The 14,693-nt window shown below is 44.2% G+C and overlaps 1 protein-coding gene across 2 annotated transcripts in view; it reads right to left on the bottom strand.

Annotated features, from left to right (window-relative positions):
* ATXN7 (ataxin 7) overlaps positions 1–14,693 on the bottom strand; it is a 127,851-nt gene that overhangs the window by 80,145 nt on the left and 33,013 nt on the right. For both annotated transcript variants that reach the window (XM_060109469.1, XM_060109470.1), the window contains exons 3-4: positions 7,197–7,520; positions 6,887–6,955 (exon numbers count right to left, since the gene is read on the bottom strand). In XM_060109469.1, coding sequence (XP_059965452.1) covers positions 6,887–6,955; positions 7,197–7,509 — 382 coding nt within the window. In that variant the 5' untranslated portion in view covers positions 7,510–7,520. The remainder of the gene's footprint in view (positions 1–6,886; positions 6,956–7,196; positions 7,521–14,693) is intronic.

The following is a 14,693-nucleotide window of genomic DNA, read 5'->3' as shown; positions in this document are numbered from 1 at the left end:
TGCCTTCCTCTCAAAAGTACAGTAACTCCAACTGTTAAGTCTACTAACAGGCTTCTTTTTCTTCTTAGAACTTCAATGAAAAAATACTTTAATAATCAGAGGAGCACATTTATTAAAAATACTGCCATAAACTTTGAATATCAATGTGATTAAAAGCAATCTTGTGCTGAAATGCTATTTAAACAGTGGAATTTCACTTCTTTTTTTTAAAGGATTTTTTTTTAATGGTACAAATCCCAGATGATTGTGTTTGCTATCCACTGCAACTTTAGCTTTCATTTAAATCTTTTTTTTTAAAGCCAATTACTTCTAATGCAAACTGTGCATACTTCCCCTCCCCCTCAAAAAAAGATTTTATGAAAGAACTGCTAAATACAGCATATAGACTGCTGTAAAGCACACCAAAGAAAGGGCTCTTCATCTCTTTACTTAAAGAAAAAAAAAATTTTTTTTTTAAAGTCAGTATTTCTAACCAAAGATAAGGAAAACAAAGGTCACAGCAACCTGTTCTGGCTCATGAAAAGCAGGTGCACATTCTGGAATGAGCTCAGCACAGGAGAGGGTTAAGCATGTGAGCTGTGGAGTTAGGCAGATATGGGTTCCAGGGTCTCTTACATGCTTTGTGTTCTTGGTGAGGTAATCTCACTTCTCTGGGCCTCTGTTTCCTCATCTGTAAAATGGGGATAATGGTAATACCTAGATCATACGACAGCTGTGAAGAATACATAAGGTAGAACCTAGGCTGACACAGAGTAAAGGTTCTCACTGAACTTGAGCTGTCCACATACATGTAGGAATATCGTGAGATGTGGACAGGAGGAAGCAGGATGTTGTTATAAGGGAAAAAGCAGACCGCATAACATGTAGGTCATACTCAATAACGAGGCATAAATTCCCCATGCTTCCCTCCTGAGATCAGAGTTCCCAAGAACCAATCAAAACTGTAAATGGAGTACATTCAGCTTGGAAGCCCCTTGCTACTACAGGAAACGTGCATGGTTTCCTCTACTGAGAAGCCTTGTGGGTTGAAGAATTCAGCATGGACTGCGCCAGGTGTGACACTTCCCAGCAAGCACAAAATCAAAGATGAGAGATCAAAGGATTCAGTATGCCCTCTTCATACATCAAAATGTAGGTGTGTTTCCTGGTGAATCCGCCTTGTAAGTCAAGTTCCAAGGCCTCCAACAGGGCTTCAGCTTCTCTAATCCAACTCAAGGGCAGAAATTCTCAAGAATCTGTGTCAGGTACCCTTTTGAAGAAAATTCCATGAAAGTTCTAGATTCCTTCTCCTGAGGATTTACATACTATACAGGAGCTTAACAGAAGCCAAGCCCCATCCTCACAGTCAAAGGCTCTGGGAAGCTGGGACAGTAACAGCTCTGTTGATGTTCCGTATTTGCATTGCCCAGAAACAGGTATATGCCCTAGAAAAGTGGCAGGGAAGGAAAAAAGTGACAAAAATAGGAACCTTTTTACACAAACCCTTATACTCTTCACATGTATCTCCTTCTAGCTCAACATATTTCTTCAATGTTGAATTAACTTTGGGTTTAATAGTGGTTTTTACTATTTTGAAGATTCTCCCCCTCAAAACAGAAAGTTCTAGTAGAATCACATTCTGCAGAAAGAATGGCCCTTCATTAACCAAGAAACCCATTAAAACAGGGATGGCAAACTTTTTCCGTAGAGTCGGATGGTGAATTTAGGCCTTGGTGGCATGTATGGTCTCAGTCGCACCTAACTCAGCTCCACGGTTCACTGCATGGAGAAAGCAGCCACAGACAGTCAGTAGATGAAGGGCTGTGGCTATGTTCCAATGAAACTTTACTCATGGACTCTGACAGCTGAATTTTACATATTTTCCCACAGGTCATGAACTAATCGTCTTCTTTCAAAAGTTTTTATTTCAACCATTCAACAATGTAGAAAGCATTCTCAGCTAGAGTGCAGTTTGCGGTAAAATAGCTAAGGAGCCACACTCAGGGGAAAGAATCTTTCCTTAGGAGTGTCTCTCTAGGTCTACTGGGGCTCTCACTCCTGGGTTAGCGCCGACTTTACAGGTAGAAAGTTACAAACAGGAACTGTCAGCAAGGACAATGCCTACTGCAGCCCTAGCACTCATCCAGGGAGTGTCAGGTGTGGGTGATCTGCAATCAAATCATCCGAATGCTCCTTAAATGTATGCTAATGCGATTCTGAACCTGGATCGCACTGACTCCTGTCTGAGGCTTAGTTTCGGTCTCTGCTTGAGATGTCGGCCAACGGCAAGCCCTGCCACCTGCAGAACCCTTACACACTCATGGAGGGGATCACAAATGGCAGCTGGGCTGGCCTCAAAAGAAGGCACAGAGTACAGGAAGGCTCCATCTTGCAGGAGACACGCTTAAGTCCATGCAAGCATAAAAAAGAAAAGCAGAGCCTCCCTGGTGGCGCAGTGGTTGAGAGTCCGCCTGCCGATGCAGGGGATACGGGTTCGTGCCCCGGTCTGGGAGGATCCCATATGCCGCGGAGCGGCTGGGCCCGCGAGCCATGACCGCTGCGCCTGCGCATCCGGAGCCTGTGCTCCGCAACGGGAGAGGCCACAACAGTGAGAGGCCCGCATACCGCAAAAAAAAAAAAAAAAAAAAAAAAGAAAAGCAAAAGAACTATGATGTCTGGGACATGTGGGGAGATCAGTAGAGATGAAACAAGATGGAGCAGGGACTCATTAGCTGTTTAAGCTGTAGGAAAGATATAAGGAGGCTCATTAAAATACTGTCTCTATTTTTGTACATTTCAAATTGTCCAAAGGAAAAGTTGGGGGGAAAAACATAAGAGAAACCCTAGAGAAAAACAGAAGTGCTCTTTACTTCAGAGAGAAAGTTTTATGTCTATAACGTAGTTACTTTAATCGTCTTTGGCACCAATACCTAATTTGTTTTCAGTTAACTCACTATGAACAATTTTTTTTTCCCTAGGAAAGAAAAAGGTGGTATTGTTATGTTGACTCAGTCCGTGTTGACTGAGGCTACCCATCTTCCTAGTCTGTCTTTTTTTTTTTAACCTAGCTGCCTGTAGATGCCAACCAACCTCTCTTCCATCTTGCCCTAGGCTCAACTATGTCCCTGTTATTTTGACAGGGAGGTCAACTGTCACCAAGTGTGGATATCCTCTAGGTTGCCATCCTACTCCCTTGCCTAAGTATCAGAGATAAGAGAGGTGGTGTCCTGTCTGCACTCTTTCTGGAAAGTGTAAATGGAGTGCTAAACTCAGGACAGAGACACAGGAAATGCTGAAAGACAGTCCCTGGCCTCCCCTGGGGCCAGAAAGTGCATCTCACCACAGAACAGGTACCTTTTTTTTGAGTCACAACACAATGGAAAACTGGTCATTTGAACTCTTCAGTCTTCCTAGTAGCCCAGTTCATTCATTTTGGGGGCAAATATTTACTGAACACAAACAATGTGCAGGAGCTCAATATATCTCGGTCAGTAAGAAGCCTGTCCTCTGGGAGCTTGCACTCTAATAAAAGAGCCGTCACATAACACACACTTTCAAATGGTGATACAGAGTTTGGAGTAAGGAAAAGTACTGGGTACTTTGATGTTGTATAAGAAATGGGCGCAAGAGAAGTTAGGAATGACTTCCCAAAGAAAACGTCGTATTTCCACTGCTGACTCCCACAATAACACTTTACATTTTGTTTCAACTTGCTGTGAAGTTAAGGCATTTAATGTTTTTATTTTTTAAGGCTCCCTACATTTTCAGGTACTAATATGGAAACCTTAGTCAGTTACTCATACCGATTAATTTTGTCTAAACATTACTTTGTTAAACCTACAATTTCAAAAATCACCTTTAAATAAAGGTAATTTTCTTCTGAGTTTAGTCTTTGAAAAAGTTAAAAATGTATTATCAATCTTTTCCCACTAAAACCAAATGTGCCATCAAATAATATTACAAATTACAGAATAAAACAATCAAGGCAATAAAAATGTGAGGATGCAGATAAAAAATAGGCTGACCTCTGGAAGATAACTGAAATTTTATCCTAACATTTACCTACCTGAGCTACTAGGAAAACAGGGGGATTAGCTAAACCACAAATAATCTCACTTCCATCTAAATCTATAGTTCCGACCTCTCCCACAGCATTAGCCCTTGGGCAGTCTCACATGAGGAAACTGGTCAAAATAAGCTATAGGAGCAAAAAGAAAAACAAAGAAAAAAAGGGCAGAGATCCTAGCTTAGCAGTTTTGAATTTTGGGGGTAGAGATATGTGAAGAATCCTTGAGAATCCAAGAGAAGCTGGGAACACTTGTCCTGAAAGTGGACATACATACTATTTTGCATACAATTTCAGGGGAACTATGACCCCCTGAAGCCCATTCAAGCCCCAGGTTAAAAACCTCTGACCTTGACAAATAGCAAATTAGGAGATCAGGTCTAAGATTACCAGCATTTAAAAGGGTTGAAAGGAATTAGTATGTGTAAAGTCATTTTCCATAATCTAATTTAATGTCAACCCTTATAACAACCATGGGAAGTAGGTGTTATCATCTCCTTTTACAAAGGGGAAAGCTAAATTCTGAAAGGTGAAATGCAACATTAAGCAACTTAATCTTATACCCAGGCTTCCAACTCTTAGATGCACAATTGTGAACTGGAGAATTCAAAACGTCTGGCCAATATTCCTAAATATCCTCCAAGATGAGGAGTTTCTGACTGAGTGCTTCATTCATGTTATCAATTTATCTACATATTTCTTTCCAATTTAACTTTGTTGACAAGAGGAATTAGTATAAATTGAATTCCAAAACACGTTTTCTTGGTAGGAGATAATCTCAACCAAAGACAAAGGATAACTGTCTAATAATTTGATAGTTTAAAAATGTATCTTCATTTCTTAAACAGCCTGACATGAACTATTTGTTAGAAAAACAAAGGCCCACTGTGTTAGGTGCTGAACATCCTTATGCTTGGATTTTTAAACTGTCCCAGAAAATCCACAAAGTCACAAATGAATCAAGAATTGACTGAGTTGAAAAACTTCAATCTCTCCTCAAAACAGGCAGGCAGAGTTCAGCCATCCTGGCTGCTTCAGCATCCTCTGAATGATTAGAGCAGCTTACAAAAAAAATGGCACCTCTAACAGTCACAGATAATTTGATAGGTCAGAAACACACACAACCAAATAATCTATGAACGCTTTGTGCCTAAATAAAGTAATTAAGAGGTCCTAGATCTTCTTGGTAAAATCCACTCATGACTATGTCCCAGCTGAAAATAATAAATACAGCAAAAAGTGGGTCCAGGCAACTAAATTTGGTTGGGTCTCAATCCAGACCAAGTTGCCCAGTGAAACACTAATACACTTACTCACCCTCTATAGGGGAATTACCAATAATTAGCACCCTGTATTCACACAGATTTAGAAACCCTTTATGGGAAATGCATCCACACCCAGAGAAAGAAACTAAGAACAGGAGCGGGTCAGGTCCTCTAAAGCTCTACTCCAACTGCTTCCTGTGAGTTACCACCTAGTGATTTTAATTTTTTTAAGCCCAGGCGGGCTGCCAATTCAACACTAAAACCGGACTAACAACTGATTTTTCCTATTGCAACACTGCCAGCAAGTCTTGTGCTTTCCCTCTTTCCTTCGGTCTCAAACAGCAATTCTCATTCTCAGAAATCAACTAATTTGCTCTCTAATCTGTTCCAATTGGAAGCTCTCAGAGAGCTGCCACTGGTATTACTCTTCCTCCTAGTGCCAAGAGGCCAACAAACGGCCAGTTCACAAAAACCAAAACAGTGAACGTGCAGGCAACACAGGCACTAAAAACAAGAAGTACCTGTGGAGACAGAACAACAATGGGCCGACTCCGGACTTTAAAATATTCCACTTGGGCCCCTGACAATAACTATACCAAAATACATGGTCACACTGAGAATTAAAACTGCACTGGGAATATAAACTCAGTATTTTGGATACCAAAGCTCACTCAAGGCCTTGTCCATATTGCTACTGAAGGAAGCGCTTGAACTGAACCTAAAAGTGACTGGGCTTCAGAAGTCCTTTCTGACCACAGTGTGCCAGGGCCTAGCAGAGGCATTAGACAGCAAAGGTGACTATTCACAGACAAAGAAAATCTGAAGTAAAGGTCTGACAGTTCCTAGATACCTGACCTTTCATTTGGAGGCACACTTTTAACTAGTTATTTCCCTAGAGTACCCTTCTACCAGTTTTATTAAAAAACTGACCAATAATAAGACTCTGATTTCACTAGCTAAGAGCACTGAAGGCTTGTTTCACCACATAAAATTCTTCACCCCCACCGCCTCGCTGATTTTGGCAGCTCAAAAAAAAGAAAAAAGAAATCCGACCAAGAGCTCCTCAGTTGTGATGATCCTTTTGATGAAACTCTGTAACTTAAATCCCCGAGAAATAGGCTGCACAGGTAAAGTGTCACCTTTTTTAAAGTTCAAAATTCATTTTGATTGTCGGCAATAAATTTCAGGTGGCAGGTTTCCTTTTCAGAGCCCCCTAAAACATTCGTGAAAAAGCTTTCGGAAGCTAAGAATTCCTCCACTCCTCTTGTTTCTCCATAAGGGGGTCAGACCTGAAGGGATCTGGGTTAAAATCACTGCTGCTCCCCAGCGCTCATCACCGAGCGCCGCTCAAACTGCACCCAGCCAGGCCTCCACTGAAGGGTTCCTGACGCTCCCTGTTACAGGAAGCCCCCGGAAACGGGATTTTCCAAACGCGCAGTCCTCCCCCTTCTTCCTCAGACAGCATCCTCGCGTGCGGGGGCGGAGCGGGTCAGGTGGGCTCGAGCTCCCGCCCTGGTTAGCCGGCCGGGATACTTCCCCTAGCCTTGCACAAACTCCTTCAGGGGGCTGGACTCACCTTCGCGACAGAGCCCCATGACTTCGCGGTTTTTCCCAAACTCCTTGAAACTTTCGTCCAATTCCGTCCCTAGGAGATACACACACACAGGAGGAGGGGAGAGGCAGGTCAGTGGCCGGGAGTGTGACGCACGCTCACGCACGCACGGAGTAGGTGCGGGCACCTCCGCGTTCCCCAACCGAGCGATAGCATCTCTAACCCCCCGAGGGGGCGGGTCACGGGACGGGGGAGGGGAGAAGGGTCAGACGACGGGGGAGAGGGTGTGGGGGAGCGGAGCGGGGGTGGGGAAGAGGAAGGCGTGGACACTCACCGTCTTTCCCAGGAAGTTTGGAAGCTTCGACCCACAGATTCCACGACTGTCCCAGCATCGCTTCGGGACTGGGCAGGGGCCGGCGCTCCCCGACGGTCGCCATTGCGGTGGCGGCCGAGGTGGAGGCGGCCCCGGGGCCGCCGTCCTCCGGCCGTAGGCGCCGCGGCGGCGGCGGCGGCGGCTGCCGCTGGGGCTGCGGAGCCTGCTGTTGCTGCTGCTGCTGCTGCCGGGCAGCCGCGGCCGCTGCTCCGCCCGCCGCCGCCGCCGCTCGGCGCGGCTCCCCCCTGACGTCATCCGCGGCCCGCTCCGACATTCTTTCCGCTCCTACAATGTAACAAAAAAAAGGGGGGAAAGAGTCGCGCGGGGGCCGCTTTTAAGGAGGCGCCGGGGAGTTCCGGCGGCGTGCGCGGCCCGCGGGCCGGGTGGGGCGCGCTGACAGCGCCCCCAGCCGCCCAGCCCCCCCAGTTCGTCTCCTCCCGGGCCACCCCCCGCCCCAAGCGCAAAGTCCGCTGCGCGGGCTCGCTTTCGCTTTCGACTCCGGCGCCCCTCGGGGGAAGGGACAAGCGCCGGCGACCCGCCACCGAGGCGCAGGGTCCCCAGCCTGCCTCCGCCGCGGAGAGCCGGCGCGGAGGCCGGCGCCCCGAGCTGCCTCCGCCCCAGCCCCGCGCCCCGCCGCGGAGGCCCAAGACGCACCCCCGGCCCTCGGGCTGCCCACCCTGAGGCCGCTCGCATCCCCGGGCCGGGCCCGGCGGCCCCGCTCCTCCCTTCCGTCCGCGCGTCCGTCCGAGCGGCGGCGCCCGGCCGGCTCCCTTAAGCGGAGGCGCCTCCCGCCGCCTCCTCCCCCTCGCCGGTCCCACCCTCTCAGCTCGCTCCGGCGAAGTTTGCGCGTCAAGCCCCCGGAGTGGAGCCAGGGCGAAGTCGGAAACGCAGCCACCTAAGGAGAAGCCGGCCGGCTGGCCCCGGAGCACCAGCGGGCGGCGTCGCCGTAGGGCCTTCCCGCCCGGGGTCCGACCTGGGGCGCAGGGGCCGGTTCAGGGAGCACTTGGATCTCCGCTCGCGGGCGGCCGCGCGGCTGTCAAAAGCATGAATGGGAAACCGCCGCCGAGCGGAAGCCTGGCGTGGAGGAAACCACTGGCAGGCGAGGAAATGCGGCCCAGGTGCAAGCCCCAGGTGTCGGCCCTAAGCCCACCACGGGAGGTCACAGCGTGCTCCCGGGGTATTTGAGCTCGTCCAGCAAAGAGGAGACCATGAAATCAGTGTAAAATGGAGTGGAGGAGAGAGAGACCGAGGCGAATCCATTTACCTGTTTTGGAGACACTACCCCAAATTTCTTTATTTCCCTTTCCAATGCTCCTGGAAGTGATTCATTCGTCCCGCACCACCACCCCCAATCTAGTTTAGTTTTAATTCAAGCCGTTGGTCTCCCTCTTTATGATTGTCTTTGCCTGGGCAGGGAGGGAACCTAAGGTTTAGGTTTAGGTACAGCATTCCTCGAAAATACTGTTTTTTGTTAGATATTGTTCACTAAATTAAGCATTGGCCCACAAAACTTAGCACCCCTCACCAACACACAGACTGCACGCAAAGCTTTTGCTCAAGTGATGGGTAAAGATGATAAAATAAAGGGCTACTTAATGAACTAAAGCACCTGAAATATTTGAAACAGTAGCAGACCACATCAAGCACTTTCGATTAAGTGTTCTTATCGTTACTCTTCCTTCAAACATGTGAAAATCTGCAGCCTGAGACATGAAACAATGATTTTAATCATCATGTTTCACATAGCAGTAATATCAGCACTCCTGAGGCACGTGTGTCAGGTGGGGAAAAAGCGGGATTATTCAGGTTTTTTACCTAGAAATCTGGCGTCATAGAGGTGGCCAACTTCTCTGCTAAAGAAACAGTCCAACTCTCAGAAACACAAAAATGTTTAAAGAGAAGAGTAAAAATAAGGAAATGTTATGGCAACCTAAACTCAATGCAGGGCTCCTGTAGCAAGTGCTTGTTTTGGGTTCAAAATTTAAAGGCTTTAGTGAAAGAAATTAAAAATAAAATATATATACACACATATATATGAATTTATTTTTTAAATGTTTAGAAATAAGTGCGTACATTTTTTCCTGGATTGCATGCAAACAAAAGTTCCCCAAAACTAGGGATGCTTCCTGTCCTTATCTAAGAAGCAGAAAAAACAGAATAAACAAAAATGGTACAAATGATTGGTAGGATTAAAAACCGTATTTCTAAAGCTTTAACTTCCTACATAAGAGCATCAATGAGAAAAAAAATGCATAGGTAAAACATAATTCCCTTAGTAATAAGGTTCCTAACTCTTAACCAGGGCCCTCAATCTTGGATGTCACCAATGCAGACCTTCAATTTTTCATCCAAATCACTGAAAAATCTGTAGAATTACAGAAATACATAAAAACACCTAACTTTTTGGGTTTCCGAAATTAAAGTACACAATTTATGAATTGTTTTGAATTTTCTAATTCTACATTTAAGGGAAACAAAAATTTGAATTTTATGGCATTTGGAGCTGCCATTAAAAAGAAAAGCTTAGGGCCACCCAGCTATATAGGTACAAAAGACAGCTTGCCTATTGAGTACAGCCCTTCTGATCCCTGAGAGTAGAGAGTGAGAATGAAAATAAGGGGAAGAATGGCAAACATGAAGTACAGTCCTACTTCCTCAAGACACTGCTTGATTTCCCCCTTTTTACATGTGAAAATACTTCAAGATTCACTAATATGACTTCAAGCCAATGGGGGTCAATATGGCAATTTATAATACTTCAACTTCTGTCCTTATTCTTGTTTCATACCTTTTCCCCCCATTTTTTGATTGGTTTAATAAAGAAAACACGACAGGGCTTAGAATAAAAAATACTAAACATCCTCTTAGTATTATGATAGTTATTAAGAGAAATTGTTACTAATAGCAGCTATCAATTATTGGGCACCTACTAGGTGCCAAGCATTGCTGTAGGTACCTTTTTGCATTATCTCTTATTAATATTCTCAATTGTGTAGGGTAGGAGTTGTATTACTATTTACAGATAAGGAAAATGAGGGAGGGCTCTGGAGCCAGTCCCTGTGATTTTTTTCTGGGTTCATATACTGGGTCTTTCACTTACAAACTGTGTAACATAAGCAAGTTACCTAATTTACTTGGACCTCAGTTTCCTAATCTGTAAAACAGAGATAAAGCCAGGTTTCTGAGGATTGCATAAAAAGATCCATGGAAAGTACAAAATAACACAAAACAAACACTATAAACAAGTATCTTATATCACACGGAGCAATTCAGATCTATTCTCATCTAAGAAATGTATTACCAAGTTGAAGAAGATGTGAGCACCAAGAGAATGACAGGCAATTCCTGGCCATCTCCCTACCAATTCTCTTCTGCTGCAGCGAATGCATTTTACTACATTCTCTTCACCCATGAGAAAGTCCTAACCCCTTCCAGAACATGCAGTTTCTGATATCCATAGTTGGTTTGGGTTTCTCAACTGTTTGAATGAGTCACCAACAAAAGCCAAAACTGCTAGCTGAGAAAGTACAGTTGTCTGATACTCAAATCTGGGCAACATTTAAAAAGTGTTCTTATACAAAGGGCACTCTCTATAAACAAGAGTACAACAGAAACTCAAACACTTGGTTCTATAATAAACAACCTGATGACTTCTAAACCTAAACACCCCTCCTCTGCACCCAAAAAGTATTTTAAAACATGAACAATACAGTTTACATTCATTTACTATAATTATTTTCATGTAATAGCATTCCCTGTATGCTATCAATCAGTTCTCCTACCGGTGTACTTCTGATGATGTCCTATAGTTCTGAAGATCTTCAGCATCTGTCTGTACAGATAAATGATATGTTTTGTAAGGTTTGAGTAATGAGGATTCAATTTATCAAACCGTTCCTGCTCGCCTACCACATACCAGGCACTCTGCTAGGCACCAGAGTAAACACAACATAGTAATTTCACTGAGAATGTGAGAAGAATAAGAAGTAGGGGAAATTTTTTAATTTTTTAATTTAATTTTAATCAAAATGCTCTTATGGAAAAAGCTGTCACCACCAATTAGACTGTATGTGGCTTAAGAACTAGGCCGTCAGAAGTGAAACGCTGCCAAGTTCTGAGTATTTCATCCCTTTCAGGGATGTATTTAAAAGGTGGCCTTACTTCACCATCCAAATTTAGGGATGTTCCCAGTAGGTGCCAGGGTAACAAGGTCTCTCTTTACAAAAAGGATTCTTTGCACAGCAGATTCACTTGTAAAATGCTTTGTTCAAAGGCCAAAGACATCACTAAATGCAAAACAAAACAAAACAACAGCAACAACAATAACAAAATCTTTAAATTCGGTTTAATGTAAAATGGCTGAAACTGTCCAAAACTTGCCTAAGATGCAAGACCCCACACAACCAGCCTTTTTATTTGGAAAGAACAACCAGTCCCAATACAACATTTTAATAAATTTGAAAACCAGCAACTACAGTATATTTATGTGTGCAAAGTACAGGGTTGATAACAGAGATTCTCCATTATCAACCCCAAAGGATTGCAGTCATTTGAGTAAAAAGAAACTTGGAACCACTAAATTAGGAATGTGTTGCCTTGGGTTGCATTATCTCCTCCTAAAATTGGCTGTGCCTTTGTTCATATCCTCTCTCCGTCCTCTGACCACACCTCTCTCTTTCCTTCTTTCTTCTGGAGACAGGGCCAGGGCTCTCTTCTGCATAAGGGGTATGGCAGGCAAGGCCCGTCTTTAACTGTGCTCCCTCTAGTGAAAGACCTTACAGCCTGTTATAAATACATCAGTATTCCAGAAGGGGGAGAAGAGGGGAAGAAATTTAACTCATCAGCACAGTGGCTAGAATTGCTGACAATCAACTGCGAAATTAGGAATAATAAGGAGAGTTGCAAAAGTGGAGACTAAAAGATGAACGTAATTATCTTTTTAAAGGCTTAACCTGTATGCATAGTCATTCTATAAACTGTGTCATTTGCCCAAAAGTTCAAAGCTTTGAATTTTTGGTTTGTTTTCTTAATCATATGTGTGTAGCTACGTACAAATTCTCCCAAAGAATCATTCACCAGTAATAGCAAACCGCTTGAAAAGAGAGAAAATTTAACAATACACATATAAAAAGGTATTAACATGTAACTTTAAACTGAAGAAAGGCCCAAATGTTTCTAGGAATTTAATACCGGCCTGTAATTTTGAACGATTGACAAATTTCATTTAAAATCTTCATTTAAAGCCTTCAGGTTAAAGAGTTTTTTTTAAAAAGAGGATTAAGTTATAGGAAAGGAATGGAAAAAATAGCTAAATGGACTAACATTTGGCTATAAAAAGCGGCTGACTGTGTAGTCATAGTTCTAGCGCACTGCCTCAGATGCACTAAAATGCAAAGATTAAACACACTGTTAAAAATAATTCCCTAAGTCACCTTTGTACCAATCAGCTTTCACTGAAGTGATGGTAAGTATTACCATCTTATGGGCCCAGCAGTTAAGAACAGGTGTTCTAGAGCCAATATGCCCAGGGTGAATCCCAGTTCTACCACTTATTTACTGTATAACTCTGGGGAAATTTTGACTTCTCTGTGCCTGTTTCCTCATTTATAAAATGATGTGGGACTTCCCTGGTGGCGCAGTGGTTAAGAATCCGCCTGCCAATGCAGTGGACACAGGTTCGATCCCTTGTCCAGGAAGATCCCACATGCCACGGAGCAACTAAGCCCGTGTGCCACAACTACTGAGCCTGCACTCTAGAGCCCACGAGCCACAACTACTGAGCCCACGCACTGCTAGTACTGAATCCTGCGAGCTCTAGGGCCCGTGCTCCACAACAAGAGAAGCAACTGCAGTGAGAAGCCCATGCACCGCAATGAAGAGGAGCCCCTGCTCGCCGCAACTAGAGAAGGCCCGCGCAGCAACAAAGACCCAACAAAGTCCAAATAAAATAAATAAATAAATGATGTAAAATAGGAGTATCTACTTTATGAGGAATATTAAGAAAGTGAATAGTGCAAAAGTGCCCTGCCCTAGAGCTATCATTACGAGCACCATGCCTGTCACATAAGAAGCCCCAATTCTAATCTAGCCATGATATGCTAGCAGGTCATTCTTGCAGGGTAAAGCATGGCGTTAGTTTGTCAGTCCTTGCTCTAACACTTTCAGGGGCTCAGCACTGACCACTGAACTCAATAAAAACTTTTCTGCTAGCACTCCAGGCCCTCTCCAGTTGGCCCCAGGCTCAGCTCCACCACATCTACAGTGTTCCCTCTTGCAGGTACTCTATAGTCCAGCCCAAATGACCAATTCATAGCTTTGAATATGCTCCCCCTCCAGATCCCAGCTCTCGAGCCTTTGTTCATACAGGCCACGCCATCTGTAATACTTCCCCCTCCTTGGCTGAAATCCTACTGTTCAGTCACGTTCCCCCTCAAGTTCCATTTCCTTAACAAAATCTTTCCTGATCTCTCACACTAAGCTCATAGGAACTCATCCCCACTTCTACATCTAAATCTAAATTGGACTTCCTGGACTCGGGTTAAGAGTATATGCCCTGAAATCAAGGTGGTAATGAGATATATGCTTAGTCTCCCAAGGATTAACAGTTTGCACTCCAACAGAAGGGTGTCATTTGGAACATGGAACCCACCTCCTCACAAACCATAAGATATGCAGTGTCCAGGTCCCCAAGCTGGTCAGCAAAATACCTTAGGGCTGAACTCTAGGGCTAACAGTATAGGTGTGTTAGTACAAGAAGGAAGGAACAACACAGCTTTTTCTTCCCCCTTTCTGCAGCAAAGTTCCAGTCCTAAGTAAAGACACACATCTAGCAAACACAATCCACCTAACTTTTCCACATTCTTTGTGTACACCCTGATCCAGGAACCCATTTGGGTTTCTACTGCTTCCCCAAAGGCAGACTGTTCCACAAAGGCTTGCAACCCCTTTCCACCTCTAAAACAAAACCGTCCATCTCTTGGTAAAGACAGATGGCATGCAGATTTTACTACATTTCACTAACATGTGAATGAATGACTATGAATGAATACAGTTCCCTATATTCAACCCCCAACCTAAACACATATTTTCTCATACAAAGGGTGAGACCTGAACCCAAATGACTCTCCAGATTTCAGGGTCCCTAAACCTTTCTTCCCAGAAACACACAATTACTTCACTCCCATGGCCTCTCTGATTTTAAACGGCACCACCTATGACTCACGGCAAAGTTTTGACCTTTTATTTTAGCCTATTTAAACCTCTCTTTTGACATAAAATCTGCAGGACCCAGAGACCATGATCTTCTCCACTTTCTACTGCATCCTCCTCTCCACCAAACTGCTCGAAAGTGAAGGAACTTCAGGAGCCGAAAAGGTGAATCAAAACAAAACCACTACTGGTAGGAAATCTATCTTTGCTGCTTTCTAGAGCTTCTTGCCTCCACTTCAGAAAACAGGG

Source organism: Mesoplodon densirostris, chromosome 10, assembly GCF_025265405.1.
Source record: "Mesoplodon densirostris isolate mMesDen1 chromosome 10, mMesDen1 primary haplotype, whole genome shotgun sequence".
NCBI lineage: Eukaryota > Metazoa > Chordata > Mammalia > Artiodactyla > Ziphiidae > Mesoplodon > Mesoplodon densirostris.
Note: the sequence above shows the minus strand (reverse complement) of the source record. Positions and strands in the feature narration are given on the sequence as shown.